The following is a 21,221-nucleotide window of genomic DNA, read 5'->3' as shown; positions in this document are numbered from 1 at the left end:
TTCTCCCACATCACACTTTCATGCTAGTTCATACTGTATTTTATTGTGACAGATAGATTATAGATTTTTTTATATATATATATACACACACACACACATCTATCAAAAAATAAAAAAGGGGGCATGACATAATACAGTAGGCTCAATTTACAAAGCTTTAAACACAAGGCTAAAGCTCTTAGATTTAGCCATAGAACTCACTGGACTAATCTGAAAATAATTGTTGCCATTTTAAAAATAAGTCTCACTTTCCTGGTGTGTTAGCTTTGTAAAATGAGCTATATGTATGGTTAGTTGTGGCAGTAATCTTTAGCAGGTAACAACAAGGCCTGGGGAATACCCAGGAAAAATCCGAGCCTACTTACCACCAGCTCGCAGACAACCAAATTGACCTAACAGTACGTTAAAAACAGGGGTTTAGTCTGCACGCATTTGCAAATGCATGCCTAAGCCACAGAGCCTCGTCAAGGCACCCTTGTATCTGTGGTCCTAACACTAAAGTATGGGTGTCCCCATAGTGGAGGCACTTGCATTCTAATGGATAGTTTGCAAATGCGTGTGGACTAAACCCCATGCTTTTCTTTCAGACATTCTAGATCCAAGTGTTAGTCACGGTCTGTCATGTCACTATGGTAGCCTGTTGGGCTGAATAAATAATCAGGTACCATTTCCAGCATTGCTGTGTCACTGCATACTTTGTGATATTACACAGATCTAAAACCCTGCTATGATAATGCTTTATAAATGATCTATCCCTATTTAAAAAGCAGAGAAGTCAGTCAGGAACAGAAAAAGTCATGTTTCATGGTTCTGACGTGAAAAATGACTGGCTGCACAACATATTGGATTATTTAAAGACTAGGTGCACCCAAACACTAAAATCGCTACAGTTACAGGCATCCACAATCTACCACTAACCTATCTAGAATTGTAAAGAAGAAATCAGTGTACATACCCCTTTTTGAAGCCGATCCCACGCAGAGATGTCAGCTTTGCTGTGTAGGTGGGTGCAGAGGACATCCCACAACGGAAGCCCCACATTAAGTCTATGGGGGTCATCGCTCCCCATTCATTTCATAGTCGTGGGCTGTGTTCTCTGTTGAGCTTCCGCCGCTGGAGACCGGATTGGATAAAAAAAAAAATGTATGTATACTCATTTCTCCTTTACAGGGCTAGATAGGTTAGTGTTAGATTGTGGATGTCTGTAGATGTAGTGATTTTAGTGTTAGGGTGGACTTATTCTTTAATAATACAGAACAACGGTCTAGGTGTGGCTGCTCTTCTTCGAAGTATAATGTGATTAGCTCTTATGGCTGACGGAGCAGCACTTCTTTTGCAGTGTATTAGGGAAAAAAATAAACACTGGGACTACAAAATTAGTACCTCAACTTCCAGGACAGCACATGAGAAAAGCTTTACCTACCTAAACCAGGAAACACATCATCTATCAGCAATCAAAATCGTATAGTCCCTAAGCAAGAACTGACAACGGCTAACATGATAATACAACACAGAACAAAGGGCGGGAATCCCTGCTGTCCTGGAAGATTTCTAGAAACTGTGTTACCAGGTGACTAACTCTGATCTCCCCAATCATGTTCCAGGATAGCACATGAGAGGACAAGCAAGAAATAGCCTCTTGGGGTGGGGGCTACTGCATACAAGATCTGTTCCACAAGGCTTAGTCCTACAGGAGAGTAGGACACTCCAGATGTGTTACTGAACACCTCTGCTCCCATGTCGCCAACACCCAAGGAGGAAGAGCATGGACCTACTTTAACCGTGCACCACCCCCAAATCAGTGGTATACATCAGGGGCTCAACTGGCCACAGAGGGCTCCCCACTATCCCCCCCCAAACCTCCTGAGGCAACACAATAGAGGACTCAAAGTCTGACAACCTCTGAATAAGAAGGTAATAGGGAAACAAAAAAATGTTAGTCCAAACCAAAAAAAAGCCTAGATATGCAACCCCCTCCACGTGCACAGTCCTGGAAATCATGGTGGAGAATATACCAGGAAGCCACTGGAAAAGGCAAGAAGGCCTGAGGGAAAAAAAATTAATTATATATAATATTTATTATATAAATATATTTTGATGTTCCAGTAAGGACAGAGGAAAGAGAAATTGTTGAGGAGACTAGATGACCATGCTCTTCTTATGAATTCTGCAGGATGCGTTTCCTTTTTTAGGCAGACCAAGCCTCTCTCATGTTCTGTCCTGGAGGAGGATTATGGAAAACAGTGTTCTAGGAATAAACACTAGAGGTAGGTTTTATAAAGCAACAGAATCTGACATTCACAACAAATGAATCTTCCTGGTGCATGTGTTTAAATGAGCCATTAATCTACCACCAATGAATGTAAGTCACATTTACTGCTTTATGTTAATACCCGAGACAAAAGACCTACTTCCCTGTTAAATGTGAGCAATGTAAGGGCTATTTATTTGGTTCGTCAATAGAACAGAGAAATGTTTCATCATCTCATTTTATCCTCTTGCAGAGATTTCGTCATTCTTTATGTGAAAAATCAGAAAAAAGTTAAGTTTTTTTTTTCTGGAGTTTAATTGACCACTTGTAAGTAAAGAAGCTTTTAGGGAATCAGTATAGCAGTCAAAACCATTCCACCATTTTTGATATTTTTTTTTTTTGTATTTTTTTTTTATAATAGTGAGAATGTTAATAGGAGAGGTTAGAACACATAAAAGTGGGTAGGAAGGGAACCATGAAGAGGGAGCGGGGCCGAGTTACCCTGTCTGTCTTAACAGACGCAGACTGGGTGGCTTGGGAGCGACCATGCACGGGTGACCCCAGAGAAAGTGGCTTTCCCTGGGAGCAATCGCAGAAGAGTAGGGGCCTGGATCGCCTATGGGGGATTCTAGAAAAGGAGGATCAGGGCTGCACTGTGCACAGAGCAGGTAAGTATGACATGTTTGTTTTTTGTTTTAACTAAAATAACAAGGGTTTATAATCACTTTAGGGTAAAACTTTACCTTTTATTTTGGATAGAGTAAAAGAGGGTTATAACTATATTTATTTTTGCTGGGTCCCATTTGGGAAATTTCCCTTCACTTCCTGTTTCACATGCAAACCAGGAGAGGAAATCTCTCCAAAGTGAGGAAATCCCTTCTCACTAGGGTGACAAAAACTAGTGACCCCATTTGAAGATTTCCTCTATTGGTGCTGTGGGGACAACCCAAAACTTCAGATTAGTCTTTTACTTTCAAGGATAACATTAGGCAGGACAAATAAGGTGAGTCTCCCTAAGGGAGAGGTGTCAAACTCAATTTTGTTGCAGGCCGCATCAGCATTATGGTTGTCCTCAAAAGGCCAGTTGTATATGTAAGACTATATAAAAAGTTATCCAGGGTTTTGTTTTTACCTCAGACTATATGCAAAGGAACTCTAACAACCCCCCCCCCCCCCGGTGTGAACCACATCAGATGGTGGGTGTGACCAAATTGCAACAGTGGGAGGATATTAAAGTGGCAATAAATACCAGGAGTGCATTAAGTACGGAGGTAAGGGATGCACTTTGTGCAGAGTTCAGGCGTGCGCTATGTACAAAGTGTGGTTTCAGGGGTGTGCTATGTAAAGAGTTCAGGAGTGCACTTTGTACATAGTGCACCGCTCAGGAGTGTTTCGTACAAAATGCACTCCTAAACTCTGCATTATGTACGAAACACACCCCTGAACTCTGCACTGTGTTTGTAGTGCAGAGTTCAGGGGTGTGCTATGTACAGAGTTCAGGGGGCCACTGTGTACAGAGTCAAGGAGTGCGCTACATATAGAGTGCAGGGTTGCAGGTTCAGCGGTCTTTTACAGGCTGCCCACATTTCACTTCCACCCTTCCTCAGCTATGAGCTCAGTACACTCCCCCATCTACCTAGCCTGGCTGAGCTCTAGTATCTCCAGGAAGTGTAGGCGGCTCTGCCTCTCTCTCACTTACTCTCTCTCTTTCAATTGCAGGGATATCATTGTTCTGCATCTGTACACCCAGGCACAGATGGATATCACAGTGCAGGTTACCAATTGATGCCCCCCATTCACACTAAACTTGCATCTCCCTTGTCCATGCCATGAGTGAAGGGCAGGCAGGTATCTGTGAGACTTACTGCAAGGAAAGGCTTCTGTGTTTACAAGTGACAGTAGTGAGCAGAGGGCAAGAGTCGGTGGTGGCAAAACGACTTGGAAACCCCCCCCCCCAAAAAACACAACCCTGGCTGTGAGGGTGGGCCTTGCTATTTGACATATGTGCCCTAAGGGGAACACAGCAATAAAAACCTGACAGGTGTTCTAATCCCTCTCCACTCTATCAAAAAAAAAGGGTTTTCCCTTTAGGTATACTTTAGGCTTTGGGGTGCAGACATTGAAACCACTTGCAAAAAAAATAAAATAAAAAAACCTATACAATACCAGAGATTACACACACAGTCTAGTGACAATTATCGAGGATGGAAATAACACAGTATCGTTATTTTTTTTATTTCAGCATAATGTGCTTCTGGCTATTAAAAAGAGGAATTAGTAAATAATAGTAATACAGATATGATCAGAAACAGTAATTGCCAATATTGATTGATGCTGTGATTGGGTGGCACCAAACAGGACACACAAAGAGGAACCATTTTTCTCTACTGCATTGCTGTCAAGGCCTGCTTTCAACCACATGTTGCACTTTAAAAGAACCTTCTGAATAGCATTAAGTGTCCCCACCTAACTACAGCCGTGCATTTTTGGTTCCATCTGCTTCTGGACACCTTTAAAGAATTTTAGCAGTACATTATGAGCCACATTGTCCTTCTTGCAAGAAGTGTGAGGGTTCTTGTAGTTTGGCACTGCAATACCACTCTGGCTGTTATTCCTGCAAAGCATTGTGGGTCTTCACATTGGCCTTTGCAAATATCCAGTAGTTCAATCCAGTTTCCAAGATGGCCACTGCAATGAGTACATAAGACAGAAATAGGCTTTTGCATTCTTGGCTCTAGCACAGTCAGGCAACACAGAGATGGCTTTGCAGGTTCCAAAGTGCAGAGGTCGCATTAGGACCCACTCTGTCCATAATACTGTTTGCCACAAACGTCTGTGCTTAGGTATTGAGGCTCATCAGTCTAGAAGTGTCGTCTCCAAGATGGACACCAATGTCATTCTTATCCTAACCAATCCAAGTCATCATCTTCATCATCATCGTCGCCAAAGAGAGGAGCTGGAGGCGGACAACCCTTCATACTCTGTAAAAACAACAAACCGCATGCAAAATTATAAGAATCTAAAAAAAAAAAAAAAAAAAACACAAACTTTTATGCTCATCTAGGTAGACGCAGTATTGATCAAACGCTGCAACCGCTGGCTCTACACAGAGATTAAAGACTGCTGATTACTCAGTTCTCCACCCTCTGCCCTCAGCAGAGAGCTCTCTGATCTGCCCCTTCAGCGCTAGGCTGTGGAGGGGGCAGGAGGGGCTGACTCAGTCTACTAGCAGATCACTGAGAAGCTGAGCCAGCTGCCAGTCCAGGCATGTGGGTGGATGCCGACTGTAAAGTCATGATCGATCGAGTGCCTGACATCCGCCAACAGTGTACTTTACCCTGCCGTCGACTGAAAGGGGGTCATTGGAGTGTAGAACGAACTTTACTCCTTTGATCCATAGAAGTACAGCCAAAATATATCTTTGGCCATACTTCTGCTTTAAGACCTACAGCTTAGCAAGAAACAGCAGACGGACACATTGGGGTTGATGGACTAAAACTAGAGAATGCAAAATCTGGTTCAGCTGTGCATGTTAGCCAGCTTCCAACTTCAGCTTGTTCAATTACGCTTTGATTAATAAAACCTGTAATCTGATTGGTTTCTGTGCAGAGGTGCACCAGATTTTGCACTCTCCAGCTTTAGTAAATCAACCCCAGTATATATCTCCCTATTTTGATTTGTGTATACTATATAGTTTGATTTGGGGGGGGGGGGGGATAGCCTTTCAAAAGCTGGCTGTAAAGTTGTGTTTGACTCTCTGCTCATATTTTGAAGCTGGATGAACTGTAAGAATAGTATAAAAGTTACTGCAGTACATATGGAAATGTGATCAGTGAATGCAATTATTATTTAAAATCTTGTTTCTATAAAGTGCATAGGTGTACAAAACCTGCATTCAAGTTTGCTTGGGCAGACTAAAGCCTGGTACACACTACTAGTTTTGTTCAACCCAGCAAGTTGAATGGAAAAAAACAAAGCAAAAAAAACTGACAATTTAGGAGGAGCCGCTGTACTAACTATGCGATGTTGGTATAGTGATCTCCCCCGCTGAGTTATTGTGTTTTGATAGTGGAGCTGCCCCCCCCCCCCCCGCCAGGACACACCTGTCAGCGCTCTCAGCCATTGCCTGAGAGTGCTGATCGGATGCCGTCCGGCAGACCTTTTTTGGTCATGTCCCTTCGGATTGGCTGCTGTACATACAGGCCAAATGTTTGCTGGTTTCTACTGAACTGGCTAATGCTGCCTGATATCCGGCCCATGTGTAACTCACTCCTTCAGTTGACTCTTCCTCTCCAGTTTAGGCCATAAAATATGGTCATCTGCTTTGTCCAGCTGTCTACTTTAAGCCTAGGTTAACAAGTCAAGTGATGTGGGAAACGCAGAGAATCCTGTGCGTTTACCGCACCGCACTGAAATTGTCCATCCAATCTGCCGCTGGTGTCACTGTTAAAATTAATGACACCCTGGAACAGCTTGCAAAATGCAGCGACCGCCAGAATTGGGTTGTATGGGTGTTCACATTTAGGTGCAGCAAAAAAATGCGGGTGCAAAATGTATGGCTCAAATCGCACCACACAGACATCGCATGTGAAGTGCACAGGAATGCGGTGCGATTCCTGTTCAAAGCACATGCGATGTCCTGCATCGTACAAGTGTGAACCAGGGCTGAGATTTAAAAAAAAACGTTTCCTCTGTGAATCTGTGTAGGGAAGCGAATCTCTGGGTCAGGAGAGCTACTGGTGGGCAGTATGTGGCCAAGATCTTGATTATCCTGCTTGCACAAGTGGATTCTAGTGGCCAGTAATTCTCCTGATCTAGAAATAAGCTTTCTTACACAGATTCCAACAGGAAATCTCTATATGGAGTTCAACCAAGGTTCTCATCTTAAAGTGGTTGTAAACCCTAAAGCCTGGTACATACTAGCTGAATATAGGCTGGTTCAACAGAAACCAGCCGACATTTGGCTAGGATGTACATCAGCCTGTCTAACAGAAGCTGTCTTCTGTCAAATGGGCATGCTAGAAAAACTGCATCCAATCGGCATCTGATCAGCATTGACAGCCAATGGCTGCAAGCGCTGATGGTGTGTTCTGAAGGGGGAGCTGGGCCCTCCCAGAACACAATAGCTCAGCGTGGAAATCACTGTACTAACTTCGTATAGTTAGTACAACAAGCTCCTCTGCTGGGTTGAAAAAAACAAACTAATAGTGTGTACCAGGCTTTAGATACCCCCAATGAAGTGGCTGGCCTCAGGTGATACAAATCATCTTACATATGTTGCATCTGTTTATCTACAGTCTTCTCTTCAACTTTTCAAAGTCCAGAATTTATACAGCTTGTGTAAAAACTTTCAGAAAGCATGGGGGCGGGGAGGAGACAAGAGCTGATTGGAGGGAAGGGACACACCTCCACGCAGCACACAGGAACAGAGCTGAGGCTGTCAATCAGCTGGATATCCCTTCCCTGTCACCATTTTTCTCTTGGTGTCAGGAAAAACTTGTCAGCAGTGACTCATGCAGATAGCAAAAGTAACAAGGCAGTAGACAGAAATGACACTTAGTGTTCTGGATTGAGATTAGTACACACTATAGAGCAGGGGTGTCCAACCTGTGGTCCAAGATGGCTATATATCCAGAACACCACAAATGTGTACACTTGCTTAAAAATTTAGTTTTTTGTTTTTTTTAGGGGGGATAATTTTCTGTAAAAATGAGTTTACACATAGAGAACACATGCAGCCAAAGAAAAAATTGAGTGTCTCTTTACTGGACTTTTATAAGTTTAATCTTCCCAAAGGAAACGCTCCCACTCTTTCACAATCATGCCTTATTCATGTCATCAGTTTTTGGCAGCACCAACTATTTTCTAGGATGAAATCACACGAAGGGCAAAACTAGAACCAAAATATCTGATGAGCACCTTGGGAATTCATTGAGGACTGCTACTCCATCCATCCAACCAGATATTGATGCGTTAATTTATCAAATAACATGTGAAATATCCCACTAGTTTTATAATGCCCTCTTTTACTTTTATAAATAAAGTTTTATTACTCAGATAGACAGATTATATGTATAGATGATCATTAACTTGTGATCTCGCCCCGACTTCTTTTGCTCATTAACTATCCTTATTGTTGGTATATTTTATGTTTGGCCCAAGACAATTCCTCTTCTTCCAATGTGGCCCAGGAAGGTCAAAAGGGTGGACATCTCTGCTATAGAGGGATAGGCTTTGTTCAAGTTTCATGTCTGAGGTTTACAACCACTTTAACTGAAGCACTAATAAAGGTTTTTTGTTTTTTTTTGACCCCTGAAACATGTTGGCTTTTTTTTAGTATAAACTAATAAATTAATTCAGACTCATTCTTTAGGGCATGTTTTCTTGTAACCATGTTTATTACCTTTTGTACCACTTGCCCCACCCTATTAGATTGTAATGTTTTATGAGCAAGGCCCTCTTAACCCACTTGTATTGTAACTGTACAGTCTCCCTTTATATTGTGCAAACTGTTGGTACTACAACATAAATCCTTTATTATAATAATAATATTAAGAACAATAACCTGCTAGGGGTAGCTACTGGAAGGTAGCCTTGTCTGTTGTGAGCAGCCGGACCTGAGCCAGTGAGCTCTCCAAATGTATTTGTCCTCACATTACTTTGTACAAACTCACATCAAAGTCCCAGGGCCTCTCGGATGCCTTTTTACTTCCAAGTCATGTGACCAGGTCTCTTCCAATCACCGAGCTTTCACCGCTTGAACTCTCCAAGAGACTGCAGTGTTCATGCTGCACCCTGCATTTTATGAATGGGTACAGAAAAGCAGGCTGTGGTATGACGGAACCCCCTCTCCCCACTATGACAATATGAGGACTCAGGCCCCAGCTGTGTTCCTAATAAATGTTAAAAACGATTGTGAATGTAAATTCTGGCCTCAAGGAAGCCAATTACAAAGATAGTTACATTATTTCCCCCACAGGATAAGATAGGTAGTGCAAAGGGATTTGAAGCTTACCACTTCCTCCTCCTCTTCCTCTTCTTGCTTTGTCTTCTGTTTTGGAGAGGACTCTTTAAATAAATCTTCATCATCAGACTCTTCTAGACTGAAAAGAAACAGGAAATTTGGTGACTAATTTACTAAAAAAAAAAAAAACTTCCATATTGGCTTTTACGAATATCAATGCCCTGATTATGAGTGCAGCCCCATCAGTGCATCGCCTCATCAGCGCACATCAGTGAAGAGGAAAAATGACTTAGTTGCAAAATATAACAAAACGAAGAAAAGGTTTTTTATAATTTAATTTTCAGTCTTTATTTTATTAACCAGTTCCCGACCAGTGCACTACGATGTACGTCGGCAGAATGGCACGGGCAGGCATATTGGCGTACAGGTTGGCCAGCGGCACGCTCGCTTCCGGGTCGGCACCCCCGTGAGTCCGGTCGCAGGTCCCGTGGACTCAATCGCCGCGGGGATACCCGCGATCGTCTCACGGGAAGATGCCGTTGTAAACAGTATCTCCCCGTTCTGCCTAGCAACAAGTGACGCTGATCTCCACTCCATGTTATTGGAGCAGAGATCAGTGTTCACTAACACAAAGCCCAGCCCCCCCACCGCTAGTAACACGCCGTTAGTAACACTTAACCCCTACACTGCCACCCCCTGGTTAACCCCATCACTGCCAGTGTCATTTACACAGGAATCAGTGCATTTGTATAGCACTGATTGCTGTATAAATGACAATGGTCCCAAAAATGTGTCAAAAATTTTGATGTGTCCGCCATAATGTCGCAGTCACAATAAAAATGGCTGAGCGTCGCCATTACTAGTAAAAAAAAAAAAAAAATTATTAATAAAAAATGTCATAAAACTATCCCCTATTTTGTAAACGTTATAACTTTTGCGCAAACCAATCAATAATCACTTATTGCAATTTTTTTTTTACCAAAAATATGTAGAATACATATTGGCCTAAACTGAGGGAAAAACAATGTTTTGTTATATATTTTTGGGGGATATTTATTATAACAAAAAGTAAAAAATAATGTGTTTTTTTCAAAATTGTCACTCTATTTTTGTTTATAGCACAGAAAATAAAAACCGCAGGGGTAATCAAATACCACCAAATGAAAGCTCTATTTGTGGGAAAAAAAAGGATGTCAATTTTGTTTGGGAGCCACGTCACACGACCGCGCAATTGTCAGTTAAAGCGACGCAGTGCCGAATCGCAAAAAGTGGTCTGGTCTTAAGCCTGCAAAATGGTCCGGTCTGAAAGTGGTTAAGCAAAAAATTTAAAACCCAGTGGCGATTAAATACAACCAATAGAAAGTTCTGTCTCAAAAGAATGATGAAAATGTCATATTGGTAATAGTGTTGCATGACTACGCAATTGTCAAAGTACAAAAGCAGTGAAAGCTAAAAATTGGCCTGGGCAGAAAGGGGTGAAAGTGTTTGGTAGGCAACTGGTTAAAAAAAAGCTACTAGATTTGTAGAAACAAAAACAGACTACTGAAAGCCCTTAAGATTAATAAACTGCCCATCGGTTGCCAAAAAAATCTGAATAGACTAAAGCAAGCCCATCAGGATTTTTACTTGTTAACCACTTCCCATCAGTAGGATGTCATATGATATCCTTGAGTTGAAATGGTTATAATGGGATGATGCCTGCAGCTACGGGAATCATCCCAGTATTAAAATAATTTTCAACTGACAATTTTCAATAAGGGATTTGAATGGCTATACAGTCACTTGAACACTTCTACCCGCGGCAGAAAGTGTTCTCCTCCTGCTCCCCTGCCTTTACCGGGCTCTTCTTTCCGATCGTGGAGCCCAGTAAGGATTTAACTGCTTCAAACGTATTCCCTAGGAAAGTGGAAGGAACAGAAGTTCCCGCCCCTCTTCTGTGATATCAGGAACGGGAAAGCATGACCGTTATGACCTTGTACAGCATTTGATCAAACCGATCTCAGTTTGATCAGATTTTTGGAGGCCAGAGGAGAGATCTAGGGTCTAAAAGGCCTCAGATCTCTCCTGTCACCTGTCAAAAATTCTAGCACCAGAGCTCCTGTGTAACTCTAAACTGGTAACCTGTGAAGAGCATCTACTTAAACAGCCAAGTGAAGAAAACACAATTTTACTTCTTCTTGAAGCATTCTTTGGGTGACAGTGCAGACATATGCGGTATAAACCCTGCCCTTAGGAGGAGGGACACTGAACAAAAGCAAATGGGTATGCTACTCCATATAGGAAGTGAGGTCTGAGTTTTAGCTCAGTCCCTAAAAGGTTAGAGATTTGCTTTTTCTCCTTTGCTTTCCAAGCTGAGTATTTACTCTTTCTGGTTTCCATGAACCTTTTTCCCATGGCTCCTAACAGTGTTAATAGTGGGCATACATGAAGTGTTTCCCAAATCTTTGGTTTAAAATGTTGTATTTGCAGTATAGTAATCTAACCTGGGGTCTGTCCTCCCCTCTGGCTTAGCAGGACTATGCGTTACATGTATTCCAATTGATCCAAGAGCAGAGGTCTCCTCTTTAGGTGGAACTGGGCTGCTACTATCATCATCATCATCATTTCTTAAAGGTGGCGGAACCTCTTGCTTCTCCTCTGTAGCTGTGAAGTCATTTGATTGCTGCGACACCTCATTCTCAATAATATTCTTATTGGAAAATGTGCATGATTGAGCACTGGAGCTTGGGGGAGGTTGCCCTTGAAGAACATCTTTTTTACCCGACATTACTTGGTCCTCTGCCATGCTCGATTCAGGCATATCACTGGAAATCATGTGAACAAGAGCTGATGGAGCATCCAGATCTTCCTGGATGACCTTGACAGATACGGTTTCACCTGCTTCCTGTAGCTCTGTGGACGCAGAAACCATTTCCTGATTGCCTACGGTTTTTGTAGGCTCTTTGACCTCCTCGTGATTCTCCTCTATAACACCAGGGACTTGCTCCGAAGTGGAAGTTTGGTTTTCCTTGACATCTGCATGCACCTCACCTTGATTTAATATTTGTTCTCTCTGTAGTGCAGGCTGAACCACAACTTCAGTTTCTACACTTTCATCTTCCTCCTCCTCTTCTTCACCACTGCTGCTTGCTGCTACTGTCTCCTCATTCTGTGGCTTACTTAATAGTTGTAGTGTTGTTACCTGGCAGAAAATGAAATTACTACATTAGTACAAATAAACACCCACACCTAACGTTTTGTTACGCTTGTGTGTTTAAAAATGGTCATAAAAAACAGTTACAATTTATTATTAAAGCCTAATGTTAAAAAATAAAAAATTACACATATGCTTTAAATGTCATGTATGGATTGTTTCATCCTGTTTCTTTAAGCCTTGCGCCACCAGGGCCAGCACTTGGTATAACTGGCACTGTGATAAAATGACCCAGGAATACATTTCAACACAACACATATTGTGCCAATATCGGCATGTGAGAGGTCGTGTCTCTCACAGCACTGTGCTTGATTCTGCTCTGTGATCATCCCCTGGCATCAATACCTCCACTGTTTTCAGCTCCACAGCTGGTGACCGCTCCACTGTCTCACCCGGACCCACCGCCAGCCCTCTGCACGAGGGGCATGACTCAAAGGCCAGGAAGAGTCAGCGGGCCTGGACTCCCAAGATGGCTCCGCCCCTGCGGCCTTGGCCCAGCATATTACACAAGCTGCAGAGAAGCTCAACGATAACAGTACCAGAAGACACAGAAAAACCAGGGTAAGGACCAGATAAATATGCTGTATTACACACAAAAACTGACAGGGAAGGCTGAGGCAGATAGTGGGGAGGATATGAAGAAGAAGGCTGGGCCTGCAAATCTGGTTAGCAGGCCTGGTGATACTGATGATACAGCCTCTCCTATTCCACTGCTTGCTGACACTGTACAGGATGAACTGGAACAGCTTACTCTGGCAGAAATACTGCGTGCAGTGCATATCAGCACAGCATCGGTCAACACATTAAAAGATCAATTTGGGGGTCTGCGGGTGGTGTCGCTGCTGCGCCAGGACTGCCAAAAGATCCAGGGGAGGACAACTGAGGTGGAGAATAGAGTCAGTGATACTGAAGACAAGCTGCCACCTATGGCTAGGGAGGCCCGGGTAACTCAACTGGTACAAGACACTAATAACAGGGTGGAAGACATGGAGAACCGTCTGCAAAAGAATAAATGTCCGCATTGTGGGGCCTGCGGAAAAAACCTTTGTAGAGGGCTGGCTTATAGAAGTGTTAGGGATGGAGGCTCTCTCACCTTTTTTTTTTACTGTTGAAAGAGCTCATCACATTCCAGGCCAACCACTTCCTCTGGGGCACCCCCCCCCCCAAACCAATATTGTCTCGACTTCTCCACTATCGTGACCGAGTGGCGATTTTGAGGTGTGCAAGGGAACGTGCTACCATGCAATATAATGGCACCAGAGTGTCTTTCTATCATGATTTCTCTGCGGTTTTGCAGGTAAAGAAGTTTGTGTAGGTAAAGAAATGCCTGCGTAATTTTCAACTTACTTATGCTATATTATAGCCTGCAAAACTGTGTGTAACAGCCAGCGAGCAGGCACACTTTTTCGAATTGGCCAGGGAGGCCTCTGCACAATTGGATCACAATGAGCAAGCTCTGTGTTACTGCCAAGCCGGTGACACTGGCAAGTGAACTGTATGAAATCCCTTGGTGCTATGCTTAGCTGGTATACAGTCATCTGGAGCATTTTCCTAGTCTATTTGCTCACTCTCAAAATACTTTTCTATTTTGCTGAGGGACACAATATTTCCACAAGAGCTAGGAAATCCAATGCGACTTTACGATGAGACAGCAGATCAACTGCTTAATTTTCTGTCGCTTCAATGCCTTCCAATCTTTGCTGTTAGCAGATGGGAACTTTGCTCTTTTTTTTCTCCTCTTTTGATACTTGCATAGATTATTTGAGCGTCATTACAGGCCTGGATACAAGAGTTGGCACAGTTGTGCCGCACTGGTTGTTAATCTAGTTTATGGCCCACTGTCCGTGGCTGAGCAACATATGGAGGGCTTCTACAAATTTACTAAACCAGAATGTTATTTGCTCAGGTTGCAACCACACTGCTCTGTACGGTTATAATGCCTACTATACTATTTTGAGAGTTATGTGCCTGCCTTTATTACTGACTGCACACCCACCATGACTGAGATCCTTGCGATTTCATGGAATATCAGAGGCCTGAGCACCACTCTGAAACGAACGATGATTCATACTTACCTTAAAAAGTTTCACCCTGCCATTTTGTGCTTTCAGGAAACTCACTTGTCTGTGGCCCCAAAGAGCTGCTTAAGATATCCCTGGGTGGGCTGGATGCACTATTTCACTCATACCTCATTTTCTTGGGGTGTGTGTGTAAAGGTGCATGGTTCCTTACATTATCAGGAGTAGGAGGTTAACATTGACTGGATTTTGGCAAGTATCTTGTGCGAGTGCTCCGGCTTCTCCTGGCATGCCTTGAGGTACCGTTGTTGATAGTGGGGGATTTTAACTGCTGGTTGAATCCTTGTCTGGACAAACACCCATCCCCCAGTCGTCTCGCTCCCCAGAGGGAAACCCCTGGCCATTTTAATTCTTTAGATAAGCGTTTCGCCTGCTTTTCCAAAACCAACGGTACTATATCCATGATAGATTTGATGGTAGGCAACTTGGTTGTGCTCCCCTCTATCCCAAAGGTTTCGTATAGGCCCAGATGTGTTTGACCACTCACATGTGGTGGTATGCCTTCTTGTGGCCCCATTTTCCAAAGTGCCCAGGTCACCCTGGAAATTCAATGCCTTTTCAATGGCTGAACTTTTTTACCTTTCACAAGGAATTGGAATGCATCCGAGCATTCTTTACTGACCAACAGGGTACAGCGTCCATTCTTTTTCAATGGTAGGCATTCAAGGTATATTTAAGGGGGCTTCTTACAGCAGAGCTTACCAAGATTAAAAGGCACTCAGAGGGGCTACGGGTGGAGCTCCCGGGTACAATCCCTGCAGAGGCAGTATATGCAAGATCCTACTGACTCCGCTTGTGAGGTTTGGCAGTCGGCTCAATCTGCTTATGAGCGTCTCTGCTGTCCTCTTCGGCAGAGAAAAAAAAGGTTCTTTTCCAAGCTGGCATTTTTAGAGGAAGGGGAAAGCACAGGCCGACTTTTGGCAAAAATTGCCTATTTGCAACAACACTCGATAAAAAATAGCATGGGCCATCTTGTGCATTCCTCAGATCAAATATTACAGGTGCTGCCGAGTTTTTATGAGGAGTTGTACCTTCCTACCTCACTATATGCTCCAGAGGAATTAGAGGGGTATCTGTCTACAATTATGTCTCCACGCTTAACCGATGCACAACGGAGGGATCTTGATGCTCGCTAAAGCTGGAGGAACTGCAGATAGCAGTGGCAGCATTCCCCAATTGTAAGGCTCCATGGGAGGATGGTCTCCCCATGGAAACTTATAAACAATACTAATCACTATTACCACAATTATTAAACGTTTTTAATGCTGCAAGGGAACACAACACATTTTGTATGCAGCAATGAGCTGCAGGGTGCTGCTGCTCATAGCCTTCAATTAATGTAAATTTAAAAGGTTAAAAAAATTTTTTTAAATGCACGGTGATGTGCTGTAACAACACACTGCCACATGTGTGTTCACTGCTTTGGATTTTCATATGCAATAACATGCAACACATTAGGGAAGCTTATTCATAAAATCGCATATCATTTTATTTTTTTAAAAGCAGTAAAATGGGATTCCCTTGCCTTATCCTGGTTTGGCCACTGCAACACATTGATAATTAATGCTATGCCAAGGTTATTGTACTTCCTGCAGGCTTTACCAGTCAAGATACCTCAGGCTCTCTTTCATTCTGTGTGTTCAGTTTTCTTCAAATTTATTTGGCACAGCAAACAACCCCACATTGGCAGAAATCTGCTGCTTCGGCCCAAACAAACGGCGGACTGAGTTTTCCTGATCCAGCATTATATTACACAGCAGCCCAAATGACCAGAGTAGTAGATTGGTGTTGACACCAGACCCACAAATTATGGGTCACGTTGGAACAGGAAGCAGGGGAACGCGCCACTTGCAGGGTTACCATGGGCAGGAAAATAACGTCTCTCACCTTGCCGCCAATCCACCAAAATGAGCCGCACTTGTCGAAAAAGACAGATTTCTTTTCAACTGGCTTCCTTGGAGAGCTTCCCCTCTTCCATGACGCCAATAATAGGCTATCCAGGGTTTTCACCCAGACTTACCGACCCAAACATTCTATCTTGTCTCCTTGAGGCCTATTGCAAGCCTCCCATTTATTACAATGCACACTTTGCTCACTAGTTCATCTACACCTTCTCTGGATCATTGGAGGTCTCTCCAATTGTCTAATTTCTTGCATTCTCAACCCAAACATGGGCTTTTCCCTAGGAAATTGCACTCCTTCGAGGAGATAGGTTTGGGAGAGGACCTGATGCGAACATCCCGTTCCACTTCTTACAAAAACCTCTTGGAACTCCACGCTCAGTCCGATCCCCCCTTCCTTGTTAAATGGGAGAAGGACTTGCAGCTAACTTTCTCTTACCCTCAAAAAGGGGGCACATTCTTTTTGCACAGAAATCCTTGTGAAGCAGATACCAGGAGACCACCTACAAAACTGTGACCCGTTGGTACAGGACTGTCAGTCCTAGTCAAATGGTTTCCTCAACAGAGTGATTGCTGCTGGAGATGTGGTTCGTCTAAGGGCATTCTTACACATTTTTTGGACTGCCCTAAAATGCGCACATTGTGGCAACCTGTGCTTTAACTTTTCCACAAATTCACAGATATTGCTTAATCTCACTCCACTGTCAAGGAAGCTATATAAATATATGCTTAAGCACCTATTAAAAACGCAGCACGAGCTTGTATCCCTAGTATGTGGAAACAACAATCTGCCCCAACGGTTGCACAATGGCTCGCAAAAGCGAATGATATCGAACAACTGGAGGACCTGCCAGCGGCCCTTCGAGATAAAACTGAGGAACATAAGACCAAGTGATTCTAGTGGAATCTCTTCAGTTTCTCTAAAGAAAACCTACAATGTGTGTGTGACTCACACAGTTCCTTTGTTCCAGCTTCCTATTGGGTCATCAATCCCGGTTCCGATTTCCCCAGTGGTGTTTTTTTTTTCTCCTCCCTCTCGCCTTTTTGTCCTATTCTCTTTAATACATAGAAAACTCATTGAATGCGCGCAGATTCAGCAAGCATAGGTATATTTGACTTCTACACATTTTTTGTATACTGTACTTTGAAGTTTTCTGAGCATTCATTTCTACCCTATGATCATTCTCTGAATCCCAGAGGCCCTTTGACACCCAAGTAACCAGGTCATTTTGGTTTGAATATGATGTGTATATGTGTGTATATATATATATATATATACATATACATATACATATATACACACACACACATACACATATATATATATATATATATATAAATGTGGTCTCTATAGGTGATGCTGTATTCCTCTGTAGATACTTTTTGAACTATGCCTTGCAATGTATACTCAACAATTGTATGAAGTCAATGTTTTTATTATCTGTTGCAATCCTCTAAATAATAATAAAAAATAATAATAATAAAAAATAAAAATAAAATTATTATATATATATATATATACATATATATATATATATATATATATATACATACACATATATATATATATATACACACACACATATATATATATATGCACAATGCATAGCGATAAAATTCCCACGTGTTAGTAATGTGCATTGGGGTGCCATTAACAATGAATGACACCACAGTGCACCAACTAGAACACCGCCTGTTTTTGTGTTCTGCCACAATGGCATGATTGTTCCTGCATCACACTGATGTGAATATGGATTTGTTCCTTTTAAAAAAAATAAAAATATATAGGATTTTAATAACAGCTTACCTGTAAAATCCTTTTCTTTGATGTACATCAGGGGACACAGAGCCATGGTAATTACTATGTGGGTTATATCGGCCCAAAAGGTGCTGGACACTGGCATGCCCCTAAAGGCGTGTACTCCCCTATATAACCCCTCCCATTACTGGGAGTCCTCAGTTTTGTAGCCAAGCAATACAAGTGTATCCCAAACTGAAGCGGGGAGACAGAACAAAAACAGGAGGCCATAGGACTCATACTGCAGCCTGCAGTCTACTGCGCCCAAAGGAAATATCCTCATGACCTTTAATATCGATTTGATAAAATCTGATAAACATATGAACCGAAGACTAAGTCACGGCCTTACAGATCTGAGCCTTAGAGACCTTATGATGCACCACCCAAGAGGCACTAATCGCCCTGGATGAGTGTGCTCTAACATGAGAACGAAGAACTTTCTTCTTTAAGCTGAAGCTTGAACAATCACTTTACAAATCCATTTGGAAAATAGCGGATCTTGACGCTGCCTATCCACATCCTGGACCCTCTGGCAGTACAAACAAAACCTGTGTTTTGCGAACCTGAGCAGTCGCCTTTAAATAGACTCTGATCGCTCTTACTACACTTTCTCTCTAGGAAGATTTTGGGGGAAAGAGATCACTCTCCCGGAAATAATTGTTGGCGACTCAAGTAGTATGCCTGCCAATTGCCTATTCCTGAAAAAAAGCTGATGGGAAAGGAATGCTGTGTTCTGCCCAAGCTAGAACATTATTCACCTCTCTTTGGGCTGCACGACCTCTCGTGCCCCCCTGGTGATTGATGTAAGCCACCGCCATGGCCTTTGTCAGACTGAATCCTGACAGGACAGTCCCATAGTCTGACCATCCAAGATTCTAGGGCCAGACATACTGCCCGAAAACTTCCACAAAAGTTGATAGGCAAGGTCCTCCAACCTGGACCATCTGCCTTGGACAGAATCCTCTTCCAGGGCTGTTCCCCAGCCTAGAAGGCTGGCATCTGTTGTTAACACCCTCCAGGAAAAAGATTTTCCCCTTTTCTGGATAACAACCATCAATTTAGGCTCTAACTTATGTCGGGAGCCAAGCGTATTGGAAACAAATAAGGCCTGATTCTTTTTTTATTCCAGATCGACAGGATGGTGTTTTGAAGCAGTTTTTGAGTAAAACTGCACGTAAGGGACAGCCTTGAAGGAGGCCACCATTTCCCCTAAAAATCTCCTGCACAGCGGAATGAAGATATTTTCCTTTGTTTTGATAAGTTGAATTAGTCCTACAATGAAACGTATTCTTGTCTGGGGTAAGAATACCTTCTTCTGTATGGTATCTATAACCAGCCCCCAAGTACCGTAATCTCCTTGATGGTTTTAAGGAGAATCTTCCTAGGTTGAGAATGGAACCTAGAGATCTCAGATATTAACGGCTGAGATCAGACTCTGGTTTTAGTCCTGAGATTGAATGATCTATTAAAAAGTAGACATTCTAATTGGCAAGGACCGCATGCCTTGAGCCCTTAACCTGGCTAAAGGAGGTGCCAGAATCTTTCAGAACACTCGTGGTGCTGAGTCTAAGACTAATGGCAGGGCCACAACTGACAAAATAATTTTATATTTCAAACCGCAGAAATTTCTGGTAAGCGGGAAACTTTGGCTCATGGAGATATGCAACTCCCCTCCTTGCAGGATGGACACAGCCGATCGAATTATAAAAAGGATCGGATGTTTAAGTGCCGATTCAGATCTTTGAGATCTAGAATGGACCTTAGCTTTCTGTTTGGTTCTGGAACCCTAAAAGGTTTGAGACAAAAAAACTTGTTCCACTAAGGGAACCTCTGATATCACCAAATGGGATACCAGCTGATCCAGAGGCCAGAAAGAGAGACTTCTTTTTTCTCTGGATCCTTAGGAACATTCTCCGAGGTGACGGAAACTCTTGCATAAAGACTGCCCCATCAGCAGCCCAAGGACCCCACAGGCAGCACCCAAACAGGGACCCGAACCCTCAGATCAAAAGCCGACTGAGCCATCGGGCTCTCGGAACTCTAGTCGTAACCTAGAGAGAAAAATAGCAGAAATCCCTCTGCTCTTGACATTGTTCCTGCCAGATCTTGAGAAGCGCAGGACCTTTCCCCTCACACTCAAATGAGTGGGGGTGCTCCTTCATGAGAAGGCTTTAGCATTCTGCTTTGTGGGCTTTCTGCACCCAAGATCCTGGTGCTGCCCTTGGGGACTTTCCCTTGAACCTGACGATTGAGACCGTCGAGACTGCCTAGAGGCAGATACCCCAGGCATAGGAGAGGCAGCACGATAAAAGGAGAAATGTTTGAACCTCTTTTTACTGGTAAAGAGAGCTTTACCCTTTTGTATGTACTTATCCACTCTAAATAGCTGTACCCCAGGAAGGGAAACAAACTGGCTAAGAGCTTTCACATGGTGCTTCAGCTGATCAATATTTCAGCCACAGAACTCTGCGAGAATTCACTAGTCCAAGCATAAGCCATAAGGCTTAAACGATAGAGTCTTTCATAGCATCTACTGTGAGACATAGTGCGTCAGATACACCAGCCCATTGCCAGGCCTGCTGATCAGGCAGAATCTCAGGTATCTCCACAAACTGTTCCTTAACCCTTTGAAGTTCACATTTTTCAATGAGTTAGCGTGACTCAAAATGTGTTCCACCAGAATGGTGAAACAGACGTTAAAGGATTAATGGACTGAGATACACCAATTGCAGCAAGAACTGCAAAAGACATCTTGTCTTTAAAAGGAAGTTCCAACTTTAATTTGCTGGATCCTTTAACATCAGTGCATTATCCACTGGACATGTGAGACTCTGCTCACTGCGGTGATTGCAGCATCAATTACTGGAACCCCCCCATTTTCTTCATAGAAATGTTCCCATTCAGAATACATAAGCCATGCATGAATAGGAAAAACATCCCCAGGTGGGGGAGGTTCTAATGAACCTAATTAGAGGTAGATACCTCAAGAGCCTGTGCTGCAGGCAACAAAAGGGTTAAGTAAGGGAGTACACAAGC

The 21,221-nt window shown here is 42.9% G+C and overlaps 1 protein-coding gene across 4 annotated transcripts in view; it reads right to left on the bottom strand.

The window, feature by feature from the left end:
* Positions 1 to 4,470: 4,470 nt before the first annotated feature.
* FKBP15 (FKBP prolyl isomerase family member 15) overlaps positions 4,471 to 21,221 on the bottom strand; it is a 118,807-nt gene continuing 102,056 nt past the window's right edge. For all 4 annotated transcript variants that reach the window (XM_077475119.1, XM_077475137.1, XM_077475127.1 and 1 more), the window contains 3 exons: positions 11,699 to 12,396; positions 9,267 to 9,354; positions 4,471 to 5,232 (listed from right to left, as the gene is read on the bottom strand). In XM_077475119.1, coding sequence (XP_077331245.1) covers positions 5,152 to 5,232; positions 9,267 to 9,354; positions 11,699 to 12,396 — 867 coding nt within the window. In that variant the 3' untranslated portion in view covers positions 4,471 to 5,151. The remainder of the gene's footprint in view (positions 5,233 to 9,266; positions 9,355 to 11,698; positions 12,397 to 21,221) is intronic.

This window comes from Lithobates pipiens, unplaced genomic scaffold, assembly GCF_037356315.1.
Source record: "Lithobates pipiens isolate NorthernLeopardFrog02 unplaced genomic scaffold, aLitPip1_a1.2 Scaffold_1, whole genome shotgun sequence".
NCBI lineage: Eukaryota > Metazoa > Chordata > Amphibia > Anura > Ranidae > Lithobates > Lithobates pipiens.
Note: the sequence above shows the minus strand (reverse complement) of the source record. Positions and strands in the feature narration are given on the sequence as shown.